At 44.0% G+C, this 16,557-nt stretch overlaps 1 protein-coding gene and 1 long non-coding RNA gene across 7 annotated transcripts in view; one reads left to right on the top strand and one right to left on the bottom strand.

Annotated features, from left to right (window-relative positions):
• The window catches only part of PNPLA4 (patatin like phospholipase domain containing 4), an 82,986-nt gene that overhangs the window by 13,076 nt on the left and 53,353 nt on the right, over positions 1 to 16,557 (bottom strand). For 2 of the 6 annotated variants that reach the window (XM_021079432.1, XM_021079426.1), the window contains one exon: positions 9,301 to 9,731. The exons of the other annotated variants lie outside the window; for them this stretch is intronic. In XM_021079432.1, coding sequence (XP_020935091.1) covers positions 9,708 to 9,731 — 24 coding nt within the window. In that variant the 3' untranslated portion in view covers positions 9,301 to 9,707. Of the gene's footprint in view, positions 1 to 9,300; positions 9,732 to 16,557 lie in introns of those variants that run through there. 6 annotated transcript variants of the gene reach the window in all.
• Positions 6,925 to 16,461, top strand: LOC110257805. Its single transcript, XR_002340802.1, has 2 exons — positions 6,925 to 8,644; positions 15,015 to 16,461. It is a non-coding gene; the product is annotated as an uncharacterized LOC110257805 (long non-coding RNA).

The following is a 16,557-nucleotide window of genomic DNA, read 5'->3' on the forward strand; positions in this document are numbered from 1 at the left end:
TAGATATAAGAAATCCTTTTAATAGGAGTTTATTTGAATGCTGTGAGGTGAAACATCTGTGCTTCAGTAATGCTGAATAAGAATATATGAATGAAAAGAGAAAATGTAGCCCCTTTTCAACACAGATTCCTGGAAGGATTTAGGTCCTGAGGTAATGATTTTTCTTCTGTGTATCTCCATAACCACTGGTTCTAAGAAAATGGTCACTAAAATTATTTTTTAAATATTTTATGATTCAGATAAACCACCATGGTTGGGAAAAAATTAACAGGAAAAATTGATTCAAATTTGCTCACTACATTTAAGATGAATTTTCCTTAAAATTTGGTAAATCGAGTATATTGAAAGGCAATATAATTAAATCCTATTCTTGAATTATTCACATTTTCCTTATTTCTGTCTCTTAATCTGTCAAGAGCAGAAAAACAGGCTATATCTTCAATAGTCATGTTTCTGTTATTTTGCAACTGTTTTTTCTTTTGTAGATTTGTATTTTCCCAACTCATTAGTTCCCATTTTTATCTATGCTTAGGTCACAGAGCTTTTTCCATTTTGTTCACGTTTCCTTTTTGTAACTAATTAAGTTTAAATAATAATGAACATACCTTTGATTTTGTCTGTTTGCCTAATGTGGACAGTTTTTACAAGTCTAACCTTGCCCCAAGTCACATCTTTGATGAAATCCCACATGGATCAATATTTAGCCATTTCTGGAGTTCCCGTCATGGCTCAGTAGTTAACAAACCCCACTAGGATCCATGAGGACACAGGTTCCATCCCTGGCCTTGCTCAGTGGGTTAAGGATCCAGCGTTGCCATGAGCTGTGGTGTAGGTTGCAGATGAGGCTCAGATCCCGAGTGGCTGGGTGTAGGCTGGTTGTTGTAGCTCCAACTAGATCCCTTGCCTAGGAACCTCCATATGCCATGGGTGTGGCCTAAAAAAGACAAAAAGACCAAAAAAATATATATTTAGCCGTTTTCGATCAACAGCATCCCCGTTCCCACTGTTTTGCTTTTCTATTGTGTCCTAGTCATCACATCATTCTTCTAAAGGAGATGAGCAAATGAATGCAGCTGATAGTTTTTTTTCCTCTTTAATTCGACATCCAGCTTATTAATTTAAAAATGTTTGTTTATTGATGCATTCTGGAACCAAACAGAGGTGACTGAGGAAATGGCCAATACATAAATAAGCATCTGAATCATAAAAGCTACTTCATGATCAGGGCAGTGTGGTGTTGGCAGAGGCATCGACAAATGGAGGAAACAGAACCGAAAGCTGAGAAATGGACCGTCACACATAGAGTAAACTGATCTTTGACACAGGAGTAAAGGAAATACAGTGGGGAAAAGATAACCTTTTCAACAAATGGTGCTGGGACAACTAACTGGATGCACATGTGTAACAAAATAATCTAGACAGAGACCTTACACCCTTAAAAAAATAACCTCAAATACAGTGTAAACCTAAATGCAAAACTCGAAACTTCCTGGATGACAACACAGGAGAAAAGCCAAATGACTTGGAATTTGGTGATAAATGTTTTAAAGATAACACCAATCCATGAAAGAAAAAACCGAGGAGCTGGACTTCATTATAATCAAAGACTTCTGTTCTTCAAACGACTATCAGGCAAAGGAGAAGACAAGCCACAAGCTGGAAGGAAATATTTGCAAAAGGCATTTCATAAAGGACTGTTATCCAAAATAGACCAAGAACTTTTAAAACTCAACAGGAAGACAAACAAAACAACCTGATTTTCAAATTTGCAAAATATCTGGACACCTCAGCGAAGAATATGTACAAGAAGGTGATCATCATATGAAACGAATGTCCCATATCAGACGTCTTTAGGGAATTGCAAATTAAAGAGATATCACTGCACAACTCTCAGAATATTGAAAAATGCAAAAAAAAAAAAAAAAAAGATAACACCAAATGCTTCCACAGGTATGGAGCAACAAGAACTCACATTCATTTCTGGGGGGACACAAAAAGCAGTACTGCCGGTTTGGGAGACGCTTTGGTGGTTTCTTACACAACTCACCATACCCTTACCATATGAATTGGCGATTTTGCTCCTGGGCATTTACCCAGAGGAGTTGAAAACTGACGTCCCTACAAAAACGGCACATGGATGTTTGCAGCATCTTTATTTACAATTGCCAAAACTCGGACATAACGAAGATGTTCTTCAGTTGGTGTGAGGGGACACACGCTGTGGTCCATCCTGACGGTGGATTATTCAGCAATAAAGGGAAGTGAACTATCAAGCCATGAAAAGACGTGCAAAAAGCTGAAAAGCATGTTAGTAAGTGAAGAGGCTACATACTGCATCATTCCAATGAGATGACATTGTATTTTATTTATTTATTTTTGGTCTCGTTGTCTTTTCTAGGGCCGCACCTGCAGCATATGGAGGTTCCCAGGCTAGGGTTCTAATAGGAGCTGTAGCCTCTGGCCTACGCCAGAGCCACAGCAACGTGGGATCTGAACTGCGTCTGCAACCTACACCACAGCTCACGGTAACACCGGATCCTTAACCCACTGAGCAAGGCCAGGGATCAAACCTGCAATGTCGTGGTTCCTAGTCGGATTTGTTAACCACTGAGCCACGAAGGGAACTCCTGAATGACATTTTAGAAAAGGCAAAACTATGGAGACATTAAAAGAAAAACTACAGAGTCTGTTTTTTTATTCAAGTTGCTTTACACTGTGTTATTTTCTGGTGTACTAGGTAATTCCGCCTGTGTGTATTCTTTCCAGATTCTTTTCGATTGTAGGTTATCTCAAGCTACTGAATACGGTTCCCTGTGCTGTCAAGTAGGACTTTGTTATTTATGTGTTGTATATGAAGTAATGTGTATCTGTTAATCCAGAACTCCTGGTTTATCTCTACCTCCCTTTACCCTTCGGTCACCGTACAGTTTATGTGCTTTTAGGTATGTCGAGGAGTCTATTTCTTTTTGCAGTTAAATTTATTTTTATCATTTTTTTTCAGATTCCACACATAAGTGATATGATGCTTGTCTTTGACTTCTGTCACTTAGTATGATCATCTGTAGGTCCATCCGTGTTGCTGCACATGGCATTATTGCATTCTTTTTTATGTCTGCTTGAAACAAGACAATTCAGGTAAGTGTTTTGGAGAAAATGTCTGCAGCTAAAATGATAGCTTTGTAGGTAGTTGGGGCACATTTTGATAGGTTATGGGTGTCTTCTCCAAGTCGTCATGTTCCTCTTTTGGGGGGTGAAAGAGGTTTGCTGCTGCTGTTGTTATCAAACTGTGTGTATGAATGTATGTGAGTTTAGGTGAAAGAATATATTCAGAATATTGCTTTTGAAAAAATTAGTATGATTTTTTTTAATCCCCTAACATATGATCCTTTTGGCAAAATCAACATTGCATGTACTTGCAAAAACAGAAACAGTATTCTCTGCTTCTAGGAGTCACAGTTTAATTTGTATCTATTAACCAACATCATTGATCACAGTGTACACAGGGTCTGCATTTTCATTTATTTCTGTTGACTCACTCTGTCAAAGACTGGGAAATGCTAACAGTATCTCTGCATTTCCAAAGACATTTTGTGAGAACATTTCAAATACATTTGGATGCTTTGTCATTCACCACATAAATATTCATGACTCTAAAACGTCCATTGACATTTTATCTTAATTGAGACGTGCTTTCAGATTTTGTTCTTGACATAGTTCAGTCTCATATGTTTGCGCACATCAAACTTTCTTCCATCTGAGACGTCTTGTTTTTTAGAGCTGCTTTTTGTGCAGGTGAATTGGGTCAAGACTTGGAACCTTCATTTTTTATGTATTTCAAAAAAGAGAACACTAGGCAGAATTTATTTAAAATCAATCCCAGGTTATTAAAAATAAGGAAAAATGAAAAAGGGAGAAAGATACTCACGGATAACCTTTCCTAGAGTGATTAAAACAAATGAAACACCAACCAAAACACTAAATGCAATCACCATTCAATATATACTAATTTTCAAAGGAGGTGGATGGCATAAGTCCAGCTCAAATTTTTTAAAAAAAGATAAGTAAAAAGGTTAATATAATTTTTTTTGCATTTTTAAAATTATAGTTGATTTATAACGTTCTGTCAAATTTTGCTATACAGCAAAATGACCCAACATTAATATCATTAATATACCCATTTTTTTTGGTTAATATATTGATACTTAATTTTTATTCAAAGTGCTTTCACGTGTCTGATGAACTCACGGTTTCCCTTTTATTTTGACTGTTCCACAGCATATGGAGATTCTGAGCCAGGGAATCAGATCCAAGCCACTGTTGTGACTTACGCAGCACCTGTGCAACGCCGGAGCTTGAACCCACTGTGCTGGGCTGGGTATTGAACCTGCATCCCAGGGCTCCAGAGACACTGCTGATCTGTTGTGCCACAGCAGGAACTCCACAGCTTCCATTTTACTCTCGGATACAAATCAACCTCAGAGTCTGTTGTCCCATGCATGCCTTGTTTTATCACATTTATATATTTCACTTGGCAAATTGGTAAATGTATTTACATTCTTAGAGGTTTAAAAAACACATGAGCGTTTAGGTTTTTCAATGTCTGTGTGAAAGGCACACAGATTTCATTTCATCACCATGATCATATTGGAAATAGATCAAAATTATATATACGTGTGCAGATGACAAGAGCACAGCTTCTCTGGCCACAGTTAGGTTCCCCGCCCAGGGCTCGAACACGCACCACAGCAGCAACGTGAGCCACAACAGGGGCAATACCGGATATGTAATCTGCGATGCCACAAAGGACCTCCAAGAGCATACTTTTAAAACGGTCATGTAGTTTTAGGAAGAACTTAGGAGTTTGATTCCATAAACATCAATCACAAATACCCTATATACTTGAGTTTCAAATCTGAAATAAAAAGAATTAGATGATTGCCACTCTAGGCAAACATAACGCCCTTTCCTGCAAAGACGTCCACGTCCTGATTTCTAGAACATGCGAACACGTCCCCTTGGACAGTAGAGGGGAGTTAAATTTGCAGATGCCTTAAGGCTGGTGATGAGCAGACCTTAAACGGGGGAGTGGAGCCTCGGGTCATGTAGGTGGACCAGTGGACTCATAAAGGTCCCTACATGTAGAAGTGGATGGCAGAGTTAGAGTGAGGCCACACCAGGGACTCACCAGGTCCTGGCTGGCAGTGAAGATGGCAGGAGCCACAGCCCAAAACAGGCGATCCACCTGTATAAGCTGGAAAAGGCAGGAATCAGATCCTCCCATGTGGCCTTGGGAAATGACCTCAGCTTTGCTGATATCTCGACATTCTGACCCAGGGAACCCAAAACAGACTTCTGAACTCTGGGACGGTGAGTTCCTCTGTAAGCATCTATCATTTCTCCTGTTCATCAGTGTTTACTTTGTAGTTTCACTTGCCTACAATTTAAACATCTGCCTAAGCAAACAAACTCGGGGGCATGGAGAACCATTGCCGAGGGGGAGGGAATGGGATGGACAGAGAGTTTGGGGTTAGTAGATGCAAACTATTGCATTTACAGTGGATAAGCAATGAGATCCTGCTGTATATCACAGGGAACTATATCTAGTCACTTGTGATGGAGCATGCTGGAGAGTAATGAGAGAAAAAGAATGTATACATCTATGTATAAGTGGGTCACTGCTGTACAGCAGAAATTGATAGAACATTGTAAATGAAGTATGATAAAAATTTAAAAAAATAGTTAATGAATTAATATCTGCCTAAGAGCCAGGAGACCTTCTGGATGTCCAGAGTGGGTACACTTCTGTCCTCACAGCAACAGAGTGATGGTCAAATCAAGAAATGGTTCCTGGGGAGGGGTCACCCTTTGTCCAAAGCAGCTCTTCAGGGACTTCTTTCAAAGTCACCATGCTGAGCGCAGAGGGTCCATTTTTAGAAAGGTAGCGGAATCCCCGGGTCTAGAGCTCAGTTGGCAACATTCTGAGTTCTGCTCGTCGTGGTCCTTGCTGGCTCAGGTCCGTGCCATGGCTAGATTGAAATACGATGATAACAGCTTCATTGTTGTGCTTTCCGTTTTATTATTGTCTTTGCGTCCGTAGTCGTCATGAAATGAGGCACACATCTGAAGTTAGCAGAGAGGCTCCGTGATAATGACTTCCTTTCGGCATCATTGACTTTTCTCATTTAATCAATAATTTCATTATTCTCTGTGGGGCTTGATCAAGCTCCCCCTTCTCTGTGTGTTTGTGTATCTCCAGGCTTCTTGTTTTAAAACATTACTTCCTGTCAAAACTATTTATGTAATTTAAAAATATGATCAAGCTCCATGCCTATTTCCTGTTAGCAGGCTGTCTTGACGATATTATGCAGTAGCATTTAGATGTGCAATTTTGACAAATGCCCCCAACACTCCATTGATTCCTTCCGTCACATTATAGGCAAAGACATTATTGGTAGCAACGATGCTGAGTTTTGAAACACTGTTCTCGCGAGCAAATACACGTCCTGACTTTGCCTCTGTTTCAGCACCTGGTGTCAGATACAATGCCTTTTGGTAGCGCACCACAGGGCTACAGAAGGAACGCAAAGTCAAAGAGGTTCTATAAGGATGTTTTTTTTTTTCAGTACGTACTGCTCTGCTCACACCTAAGTGTCCCAGAAGGAAGTTCCCAATGTGGAAATAGCCACTTGTGAAACTTAAGAATTTTTTTAGGGGGAAAATGTGCTTTTGGTTTCTCTTTTATAAGAACCTTTCCGCCTAAGAAATGGTGGCCATCCTTTTTTCCTTGAAATATTGTTTTCTTTTTTGGCTTTTTAGGGCTGTACTTGCAGCATATGGAAGCTCCAAGGCTATGGATCAAATCTGAGCTGCAGCTGCGGCCTATGCCACAGCCACAGCCACGCAGCATCCGAGCCACACCTGCAACCTATACCGCAGCTCACAACAACGCCGGATCCTTCACCCACTGAGCAGGGCCAGGGATAGAACCTGTGTCCTCATGGATACTAGTTGGGTTTGTTATTGTTATTGCTGAGTCATGACGAGCACTCTGAAACCCTCTTTATGTTTGATTATACTGAGTGAGTTTACCTAGTTGAAGGGCAGTTCCTTTTCACTCCTGCCGTGGCATCTGTGTAGAGAAGGGTGTTTCTCTCTGTGACAGTCCTTCCTGCCATTTGTCTTCACGTATGTCTTTTCCAAACAAAGGATTCAGAGTTTTGCAGGCTCACAGAAACTTCTTCCACTACAAATCCTCTTCTACCGAACGGCGTTTGACACCTGTTTTTCACTTCTATTCTTCTCCTATCCTCCCGTGTGTCAAGGTGACTTCAACTGGAAGGTCTGTACAGGTCATTAATTGAGCAATAGAGAAAAAGTCCATTGCCATTTTGGTCCCCAAATGTCCAGATGACATTTTGCAATTGAAAAATCTAGAAGGGCACTGGTCTGTATTCTAAGATGAAAGGAAAAGGAAGCCGTGTCTGCCCTGGCTGGTGTTCCTGTTTTAAAGATGAACTGGCATCTGCTATTTTTACAGGAAAGGTAAGAAGTTTGTTGGGCCACCATCCTACCTCATGTGTGTGATCCTGATAACTTCAAAGTCAGTCCTCTCTTCCCTTGATAGAGGAATTCATTTTGCTCCAGGAGATTAAGTGAGAGAAAAGCTGAGAGGGGATTCGAATTTGGGTTTGTCTCTTTACAAAGTTTGGGTTCTTGTATCTGTCTTCTCTCGTCTCTTCTGTCTGAGAATAAATACAGTTAACTGGGGAACTCCTGTCACCGAACGGTGTGCAAGGATTCAGAGACAAACCACTGAAACCTCTCTCTTTGTCCAGGAAAACCTGAGAGGATGGAGTTAAAACGGATCCAAACAGCACAGGCATTTGAGAACCCGAGATTTCAAAGCGGGCGCCGACGCACAAGGCAAGATGATGTTTACGATCCATCACGGGTTCCTGAAACGCTTAAAGGTAATTAAAGATATAAAAAGGAGAGATGGAAACACAAAACTGTTACAAATATACAGCACTGGAATTGGTTGCTTTTTCCAGACATTGCATGACTTGCAGACTCTTGTCTATTAAAAAAAAAATGAATAAAGCAAGTCAAGAGAGAAAGGCAGCTTAGGAAGACAACGATGCTGTAAATGTGAAAGCCATCAAGGGTGGGGACTGGAGGGGAGAGAAGGAAATGTAGTCGAGGGGGCCTTCAAGAAGGTCCTCCGAAGACAGAAACACGGTCTGGAGTGCTGGGTAAATCTCACCATTTTATGGGCAACATCCTAGCACAATAGAATTCAACTGCAGCCTCTCTCTTGGAGATTAATATCTTTGATTTGATTTTGCAGAGAGTGATGAATCTGGAATGGATGTTTGGCAACACCCTCGAGAAAGCAGTGTTTCTCCTGATACACCTGCTCTGATTATTTGCTCACGTGGCTACACAGATGAGCCTGCAAGGGACAGAGGAGTCCAGGGTGGCTGGATCAGGGCATCTAATGCATGGAACCTCTGAAGACTTTGTTTGACCAAAGAGTGTCTTGGCATTGGTTGGTCTTCTGGTGTTGGTCGTTACCGTGAGGTTTTGAAAGTCACCCCTTCTGCAACAAGGCATTTCAGGAAAGGAAACAGGATTCTTGTATACGGTAAGAAAAAAAAAACAAAACAACACAATCTTAAAGGTATCCTCCTTCTGGGGAAAAAAAATTGCAATTTTTCATCTTAAAAACGATTGGAATTGCAAGGCAAGCGGGGACAACGTCTTTTATGTGTGTCTCTCTGTGAGAGCACACAAGGATAACAGGAGAGCATAATGGGTATATTCTAATTCTAGTGTTAGAGAAGGTTTCTCAACCTTGGCACTAGCGACATCTGTGTCTGGATCGCTCTTCGGCTGGGGAACGTCCTGTGCCTCAAGGATGCTGAGCAGTAGCCCTGACTTCTGCCTGCTAGATGCAGTGGTACCCTCTCTAGGTGACACACCAAAAATGACGCAGCCTTTGTCACTAGCCTCGTAGGGGGACAGCAGCGCCCCAGTTGAGAACTACTATGTGGGAGGGATAACATCGTTTCTTATAATTTCTGCTGTTGGAGACATTTGTTTTCCTTTTCTCATGTTATTTATCGTCTGGAATCTTCCTGCCCTCACTTCCCAGAAAATATACGTTGCCTGAGAGAAGGGATCGTGTCCACTTTGCTTAGCATACGCAGGTCGTATCAGCTTTAAGACCTAACTCCTTGAATACAGGATAGAAATCAAAACAAATCTGCTTATGCTTTGAGTAGGTAAAACATGCTGTGATCTCATTTATAATATATTTAAACCTCTCCAAGTCATTAAGCGTTACATTAAATGGAATTTCATGGATTAGTGAAATTTGCAAACAATAAAAATCCTTCACGTTGGCCAGGGTTCCTCTCTCCTAATTGGTAGAGAGGAGAAATAAGTAAGAAACCTATCAGATATTGTAACTGCTTTGTAATGTATTAACTGGAGAAAACTCTCCAGAATCGAGGCATTTTGTCAATTGAGAAGGAAAAAGCAATGCACTCTTTAGACTGGTTGTCTGGCTCTGCTTACTCTTCCACGGGTTGGTCTGGGGATTGAAGTGATGATGGGTTCTCACTTGCGGGAAGCAATCAATGGTGAACAAGCTCAGACTTTAGAAGGAAAGGCAGTAATGAGGCCAGCTGCGGGACAGGCTACACTCAAGGAAGCCGAGGGGTGGAGCGCTGGAGAAAAATAAGGGCGTTATTATTATTAAGCCCAGTACACAGGGGTGTAGGGGTGTGAGCGCTAAACTCAGTCCGAAGATAGACTTGGCAGAACTCGAGGCCAGAAGCAATAGTCCCAACTGCTATCTGAAATTGAGCATGTTTGTTTATGAGACTGGCATGAGTGTTGGGAATTAGGAAACAGCAAGCCGAAGTCAGAGATGGAAGTCACAGACAGGCGGCAGCTGTCCCTGGGGGTCCCAATAGCAGAGAAACCTGCCGTGGCTGGGGAGGGGGAGGGGGCAGGAAGTCACCCTTCCTGGTGCCTCGGCTTAAACCTGCATGCAGATGGGTAGCCTTGGGGCCTGCATGAATCAGGGCTGTGAGGGGCTGATGGTGGAGTGGTCTAAAGAACCTCATTTGAGGGAGTAGGGGGCATGCTTATGTTCTCTTAAGACTTCAGCAAGTTGTAATAGAGCCCGAAAGTGAGGAATGTCCAGCTGCAGTGTGCTTATTACTCCAGCCCCTGCGGGCGGGGCCCTCTCCCTCAAAGCTCATTGTGAGGTCAGACACACATGCACTGCTGCTGCTGTCAGGGGGGCCAAAGGGTAACTCTGTCCTGTTGTTCTGGAAGGAGGGGGAAAGGCAAGCAAGGAGGAAGAAAAGAAAGAGGGAGCGAGGTGAGAATGTAACACAAGGCAAGAGTATACTTTGTATAAACATCTGAGCTCATTCATGGATTTTATGCCACTAAGGTTAAAAGTACAGATTGCCCAGGTGCAAATCCAAAGTGTGGGCAAAGTCATTTCCTGTAACAGTTTCATGGATTCCACTATGTCCTCAGGGTACAGAGCCCGCCCCGGTATTTTTCAGACAGTCACCCAGAATGGAAGCATGCTTCCGCTGCCTGTTGCCAATACTGCAGTTCCCGGAGCAGACAAAACACCACTGATGAGCTCCTACAGAACGCCACTTAGTAAGAGTCCTTTCCAGTCGCAAAGTGATGTCGGCTCTCGACAAATGTAAGGTATTCTGTCTTCTGTGAATACAGATGCCTTTAGCTGCACTTCGTGGAGAACAATTCTTCCCCAAATATCCCCTCAAGACAGAACCTTCTGCTACCATATTTCATGGCTAAACAACCCAACAGGGAGTTTCCTCTCGCTGTGTCTCATCAGTTCCTACCTTTTCACTTGTTATAAGCTGCTTCCTCTCCCCTGGCTTCCCTGGCGAGGGCGTCACTTACAAATCTCCATTTCCTCGGCTGTGGGACCACACGACCCTCAGTGACTTTCCTGCTCCCTCTCTCACTAGATCTCCCTGGATGCTTGAACCTGGTTCTGTGCCCATGTCCCAGCCGCTGCAGGCTTCTGACAGCTCCCCCACCCCCTGGTAGTTACCTGGCTCCTTTCCACCTCGGGTTCTGACTGTCCCTTAGAGGTTCCTCCCAGGGACACGCCTTTGATAGATCCCGTGGCCGTAAATCTGGCTCTGGGAGGATGAGATACACCCCACCTCCTTATCCTCCGTCTCTGCATCTATGGGTCTGGTCCTTTTGCCCTGAGCCCGGCGCCTCCCCGCCTTTGAAAATCCTGACCCTTCCCATAATTCTGTCACCTCCATGGCGACACATCCCCAAAAGAGTCCTGAAATCTACCCTTTCTCCAGAAGCTCCCAACTGGGTTGTTTTCAGCAGGATCCCAGCAGCTCCCACCCTGCATTTGCACACAACCAGATCCCTCCCATCTTGACCAGTTTCTAAGGATATGTTTGTTAGAGCAGGAAAGGGGCCGTGGGGCTTTGCAGCAGAAACAGAGGCAGAGTCTGGAGTTGCTGGCCAGCAGGTGGCCAGGAGCACTGAGGGAAGGCTCAGGCTCCCCGGTGTTGGGGGGTAGTAGGTTTTATTGGGGGCTTGTGGCTGAAGTAACCAGCAACAGGATCAGCATCAGGCGACTTGGGAGGGGAGGAGGAAAGGGGAGAATGGTCCAAGATAGGGAGTGGGGTGAAGGAAATAACGGCAGAATGCAGTCAGGGCAGTCCTTGTTCTGGCAAGGTTGCTTCTCGGCTGAACAAGATAAGGGGGTCAGCGGTCTGAGCGGTTTCATCCGGCTCTAAGAGTGTTGTTGTTGGGGACAGCATCCTTCCTCTTGTCCTCTGCTCTGGCCCAAAGCCACTTTCTCCACAGTGCCGAGGTTGGGGCGGCATCCGGAAGGTTTAGTTCTGCTTTGCATTTACCTTAGGTTCCACCTTAGACATCACAGCATCTCTTAGGAGGCTCCGGACCTTGGCCTGCCCTGCCCCTTGGGTCTAAACCCAAAGGAGTAGGATGAGTATTGGTAATATTGTCTCAGTATTAGGAGTATTGTTTCTGAGTGAAAGCAACTTGAACACTTCAGCAGTCACCTGACTTCGCTGGGGTTTGGCTTTTCCCCAAAGTGACTGGTCTGGCCCTTCCACAGGGTCCCTGCCGCTCTTCGATGCTCTCAGGAAGTCTTTAAAAGATGAACTTGTCTAGATTTTTTTTTTTAAAGATGAATTTGTCTAGATTTTTTTTTTTTTTTTAATTCTGTCGGGTGGGATTGATTTGCATGACTAGTAACGAGCATTACTAGAAAGGACATTCGCTGATTCCTCTGTGCTCCACCATGACTTTAATTCAGACCTTCTGAGCCAGTTCTGGAATCATCATCATCTCCCAGCTGTTTCCTTGTCTTTTCCTGTTCCTGCTCCATGACTTCAGATTGATCTTCCTGAAATATCACTGCGAAGCCTGCCTCCTCGCACCCTGAGGAATCGTCCCCGGCCTTCCACTGGCCCGGGAGGGATCATCTTGCGTGCCTCAGGCCAGCACCAGTTTACGTCCAGGGCCTACCCTCATCTTATCCCCCGAGATGCCTCACCCTGCATTTAAGAGCCGCTTCCGATAAATCAGCTAAGTTACCCGTTAGCCCGGCCCCTGCTTCCATGTATCTTTTCGGTCCTCTTTCTTCTGCCCAGAGAGGTCTTCTACTTCCTCTGTACCTCTTCATCAGCCAGGCTCAAAGCATTCTCTCCTTCCCACTCTCCCTCCCCCACCTCCCTCCCTCCCTCCCCCTCCCTCCCTTCTTCCCTGTGTCCCCTACCCCTCACCCCAGGAAAGTTCTCCCTGCTCTCTTTCCCCCAAACTTCTGTTGTCTTCTACATGCCAGCTGGGAGTCCAGAGTTCTCTGTAATCATCTCTTTGAGCGCTGAAGCTGTGCCCCACCACGGACATACCTCTCTGCTCGCCCTGTTACACAGTGTGTTCCAGACAGAGTGAACCATCCTTAATTTGAAGCTCTTTTTTTTAAAAAAAAAAATTTCTAGCACATGAATGAATCTATGCATGCCTTTTTAGCAGTGAGGAGACTGTTAATGCATTCGGGTGTCACCCTTACCGGGGTTCATTTATCATTAACCTAAATAAAAGACAAACCAACCAGAGGCCTAAAAAATCCTTAGGAGGGGCCTCAGGGATGAAAGGGAAGCCTAAGTAAAAGTGGCTTTTAGACTAGACTGTGGGGGAGAGGGTCAGATCCTGAGAGAAAGCAAACCGGTCTTCCACCTGTCTCCCTGTGTCTGCAGGAAGGAGACTGCTCAGACCCCAGTGCAGGGAGCTGGGAGCGTGGGTGTGAGCACACAAGGAGCACGGGCAGAGCGGAGACTGCAGACACATTGGAACTGCAGTCTCCTTCCTGCAAACACAAGGAATTTGTACTTGGTTGGTTGTCCTTTTTAAGGCTCCATAGAACTCTCCTGGGACCGTAGTGGGAAGCAGCAAAGCTTAACAACTGCAAGTTTTAAACTCAGGAAGACCAGGAACATCTCACCTCCTTAAAGACAGAAAGAGTATCATGTCTCTCATTTACCATAAAGGACGCACTTGTTTTTTGCTTTTCGGGGCCACACTCGCAGCATGTGGAGGTTCCCAGGCATGGGGTCAAATCGGAGCTGCAGCTACTGGCCTACACCACATCTCTCTGCAGTGCCGAATCCTTAACCCACTGAGCAAGGCCAGGGATCGAACCTGTGTCCTCATGATGCCAGATGCGTTCGGTGATTTCCTTGTTACTTTGGTTCCTCCAACTGTTTTAAGGCCTCCAACGGCCTTAATTTCGCATCCAGAAAGTATTCCTTGTGTTTATATGTCAAACTCGGGGATGTGTGGCTACCTCGGCATGTCATCCAGGGATAGCGAAGGTGTGAAAATGGAAAGTTCTATGAATCTTTACTTGCGTTTCTTCCTCTTCACATCTGACCCACACCTCCGATAAGATTTAAACTGAGCAGAGAAACTGGATTATCTTCTTGGACATGGCGTTGCTTTCCAATTCTGTATCTGTTCATGATTTCCTCTGTGCGTCATTAATTTTATTTTTTGTCTTTTTGTGATTTCTAGGGCTGCACCCGTGGCATATGGAGGTTTCCAGGCTAGGGGTCTGATCAGAGCTGTAGCGGCTGGCCTACACCAGAGCCACGGCAATGCGGGATCCGAGCCACGTCTGCAACCTACACCACAGCTCACCGCAACGCCGATCCTTAACCCACTGAGCAAGGCCAGGGATTGAACCCGCAACCTCATGGTTCCTAGTCGGATTCGTTAACCACTGAGCCATGACGGGAACTCCCAGTGCGTTGTTAATTTTAGAAGAACCTTAAACGCGTATCAAATCATTAGGCTGATTATTTAGATGATGTTGATGAGCAGTTCACGCACGTTGACAGGGTATATTTGTATGTGAAAATATGACACCCACAGAGTGCCTTCTTTCTGGATGTCAGACGTGTTTTAGTGTTAGGTGCATAGCAGACGGACTGTGAGATGAACCAGTTCCATGAGAAACATCTGTTTACATGGAAATGTCACCACCTTAGCACGATTGTCTTGTGACTTTATGCCAGTTTTGGGAAACAAGCAAATTCTGTGTGATATAAAAAGTATTTTTATGCTCTCCCTTTTAGAAATGCATCTCAGATTAGAAACATTAATTCAAATATCCCGTGGTGCGTATGGCTTTCGGTTATCCACACGCACTCTGTGATCACTGCAGACACTTCCCTTCCAGTTGGACTCCGCGTGGGTACAAAGCAATTCAATACGGTAGAATTTCACAAATCAGATTCATCGCGTACAAGCCCGGCAACTACTTGGCTCAAATACTGAGGACTAGGGTGTTAGCATCTCTCTCCTCCTCTCTTAATTACTAAGGCTCAGACAAAACTTGTGGGAAGATATGCATAAAATCTGTATCTCTGAATGGGAGGGTGTCTGGTATATTTCAGGATGAATGGGCCTCGAAGAATCTCATCATCTCCGAAGGACTCCTGCCCATTTAAAGTTTAGAGTCCATCTTTGGAAAAACTAACGCCCAGTGCAAGTTCCAAACGTAGCTTCCAAAGCTGGACACGTGAAGAAGCAAAGAAGAGGATGGGAAGGAAGGGTGGAAAGCTTCTGGCTGGAGGCAGTCAGCTTCTGAGAGAGAGGAGGGGTGACAGCCCGAAGCCACGGCCAGGCCAGATGCCCGCCACCTGGGGATCACTTCTGAGAAACATCTCTGGTGGATGGATGTGGAAAAAGGAAGAAGAAAGAGGCAGTGGGGGTCTTCTCCCAAGAGCCATCCATTTTAAAGCATGGAGGAGAGGTTTTCTTCACGATGGAACTCCGGAAAGAATGAAGACACCACCTCCCCACCTCCATCCTCACCAAGAAGCAAAGAAACGCACGATAAGGGATTCCAATAGAACTAAAGCTTAAACTAAAGTTCCAATAGAACTAAAGCTTAAAGGGGGAGCTTATGGATATGGACCCGATGGGTCTTTACCTGGCTAAAATCAACCCACCTGAAGATGGGTATCTTCTCTGTACGTAAAACAAGGTACACGTCTCACTTATTTTTCCCTTCCTGATCATCAAAATTTGAAGAGTGAAGGTGGGGAGAAAAAGGTTTTCTCAGTAACTGTTGAGAATGTGTTTTCTTAGAGCTGTCTTTAAAGGGCCATTTGCCTCAAGCCTCTCAGGCTCCATTGTGTGTTGCCTTTGAGCCAGGAATTCCACCTGCAGCGGCTAGGGAATGTCTGCAGTGTGCAGAGATCCAACACCATCTAGGGGTCATCGCCTGACTGTCCATGTCCTCACACACGGGCAACTGAACAGTAATAATGCAGAGTTCTCTTGTGGCACCGTGAGCTAAGGATCCAGTATGGTCACTGCAGAGACACAGGTTCGATCCCTGGCCTGGGAATTTCCACATGCCGTGTATGCAGCCTAAGAAAAGTACTAATCAGATAATGATTTCTTTGCTATGCCATTGAATGGGGAGAACATAAAGCTGCAGAAGAAAATATATTCTATAGGAAATAAGAACCTATTTTTGTACCAAAAAAATGATATACTTTTGTATGTCTATTTTTACACTGACAACATAATTCTATGCCAGATAATAATGAATATTCCTAATACATGGATGTAGGATATGACTTAACGGCTTTTTTGTTTTTTAATATGCAGACACTTTTTTGTCCCAGTATGCCTATACCTCTTTGAAATAAAACAGCACATTTTCACCGGTTGTGCCAATGGGCAAGTAAGTTTTGCTGCCAGATGTGAAAGTTCTAAAACCATGCAGAGTCCATGTAGTAGCTGGCAGCTGCCTGTTGAAAATGTCTCGCTTGACAGCCTTGGGGTGTTTCCTGGTTTTTGTTGTTTTTTTTTTTTTTTTTTTTTTTTTTTAAACAAGTCCTCTGGCTTGTGTGGAGGAAGTAAACCTCCCTGAATCTAACATGTTGAATGTTGTCAGGCTCGGAAACGCCTCTTTCTTCCAAATAA

Source organism: Sus scrofa, chromosome X (assembly GCF_000003025.6).
Source record: "Sus scrofa isolate TJ Tabasco breed Duroc chromosome X, Sscrofa11.1, whole genome shotgun sequence".
In the NCBI taxonomy this organism is placed as follows: domain Eukaryota; kingdom Metazoa; phylum Chordata; class Mammalia; order Artiodactyla; family Suidae; genus Sus; species Sus scrofa.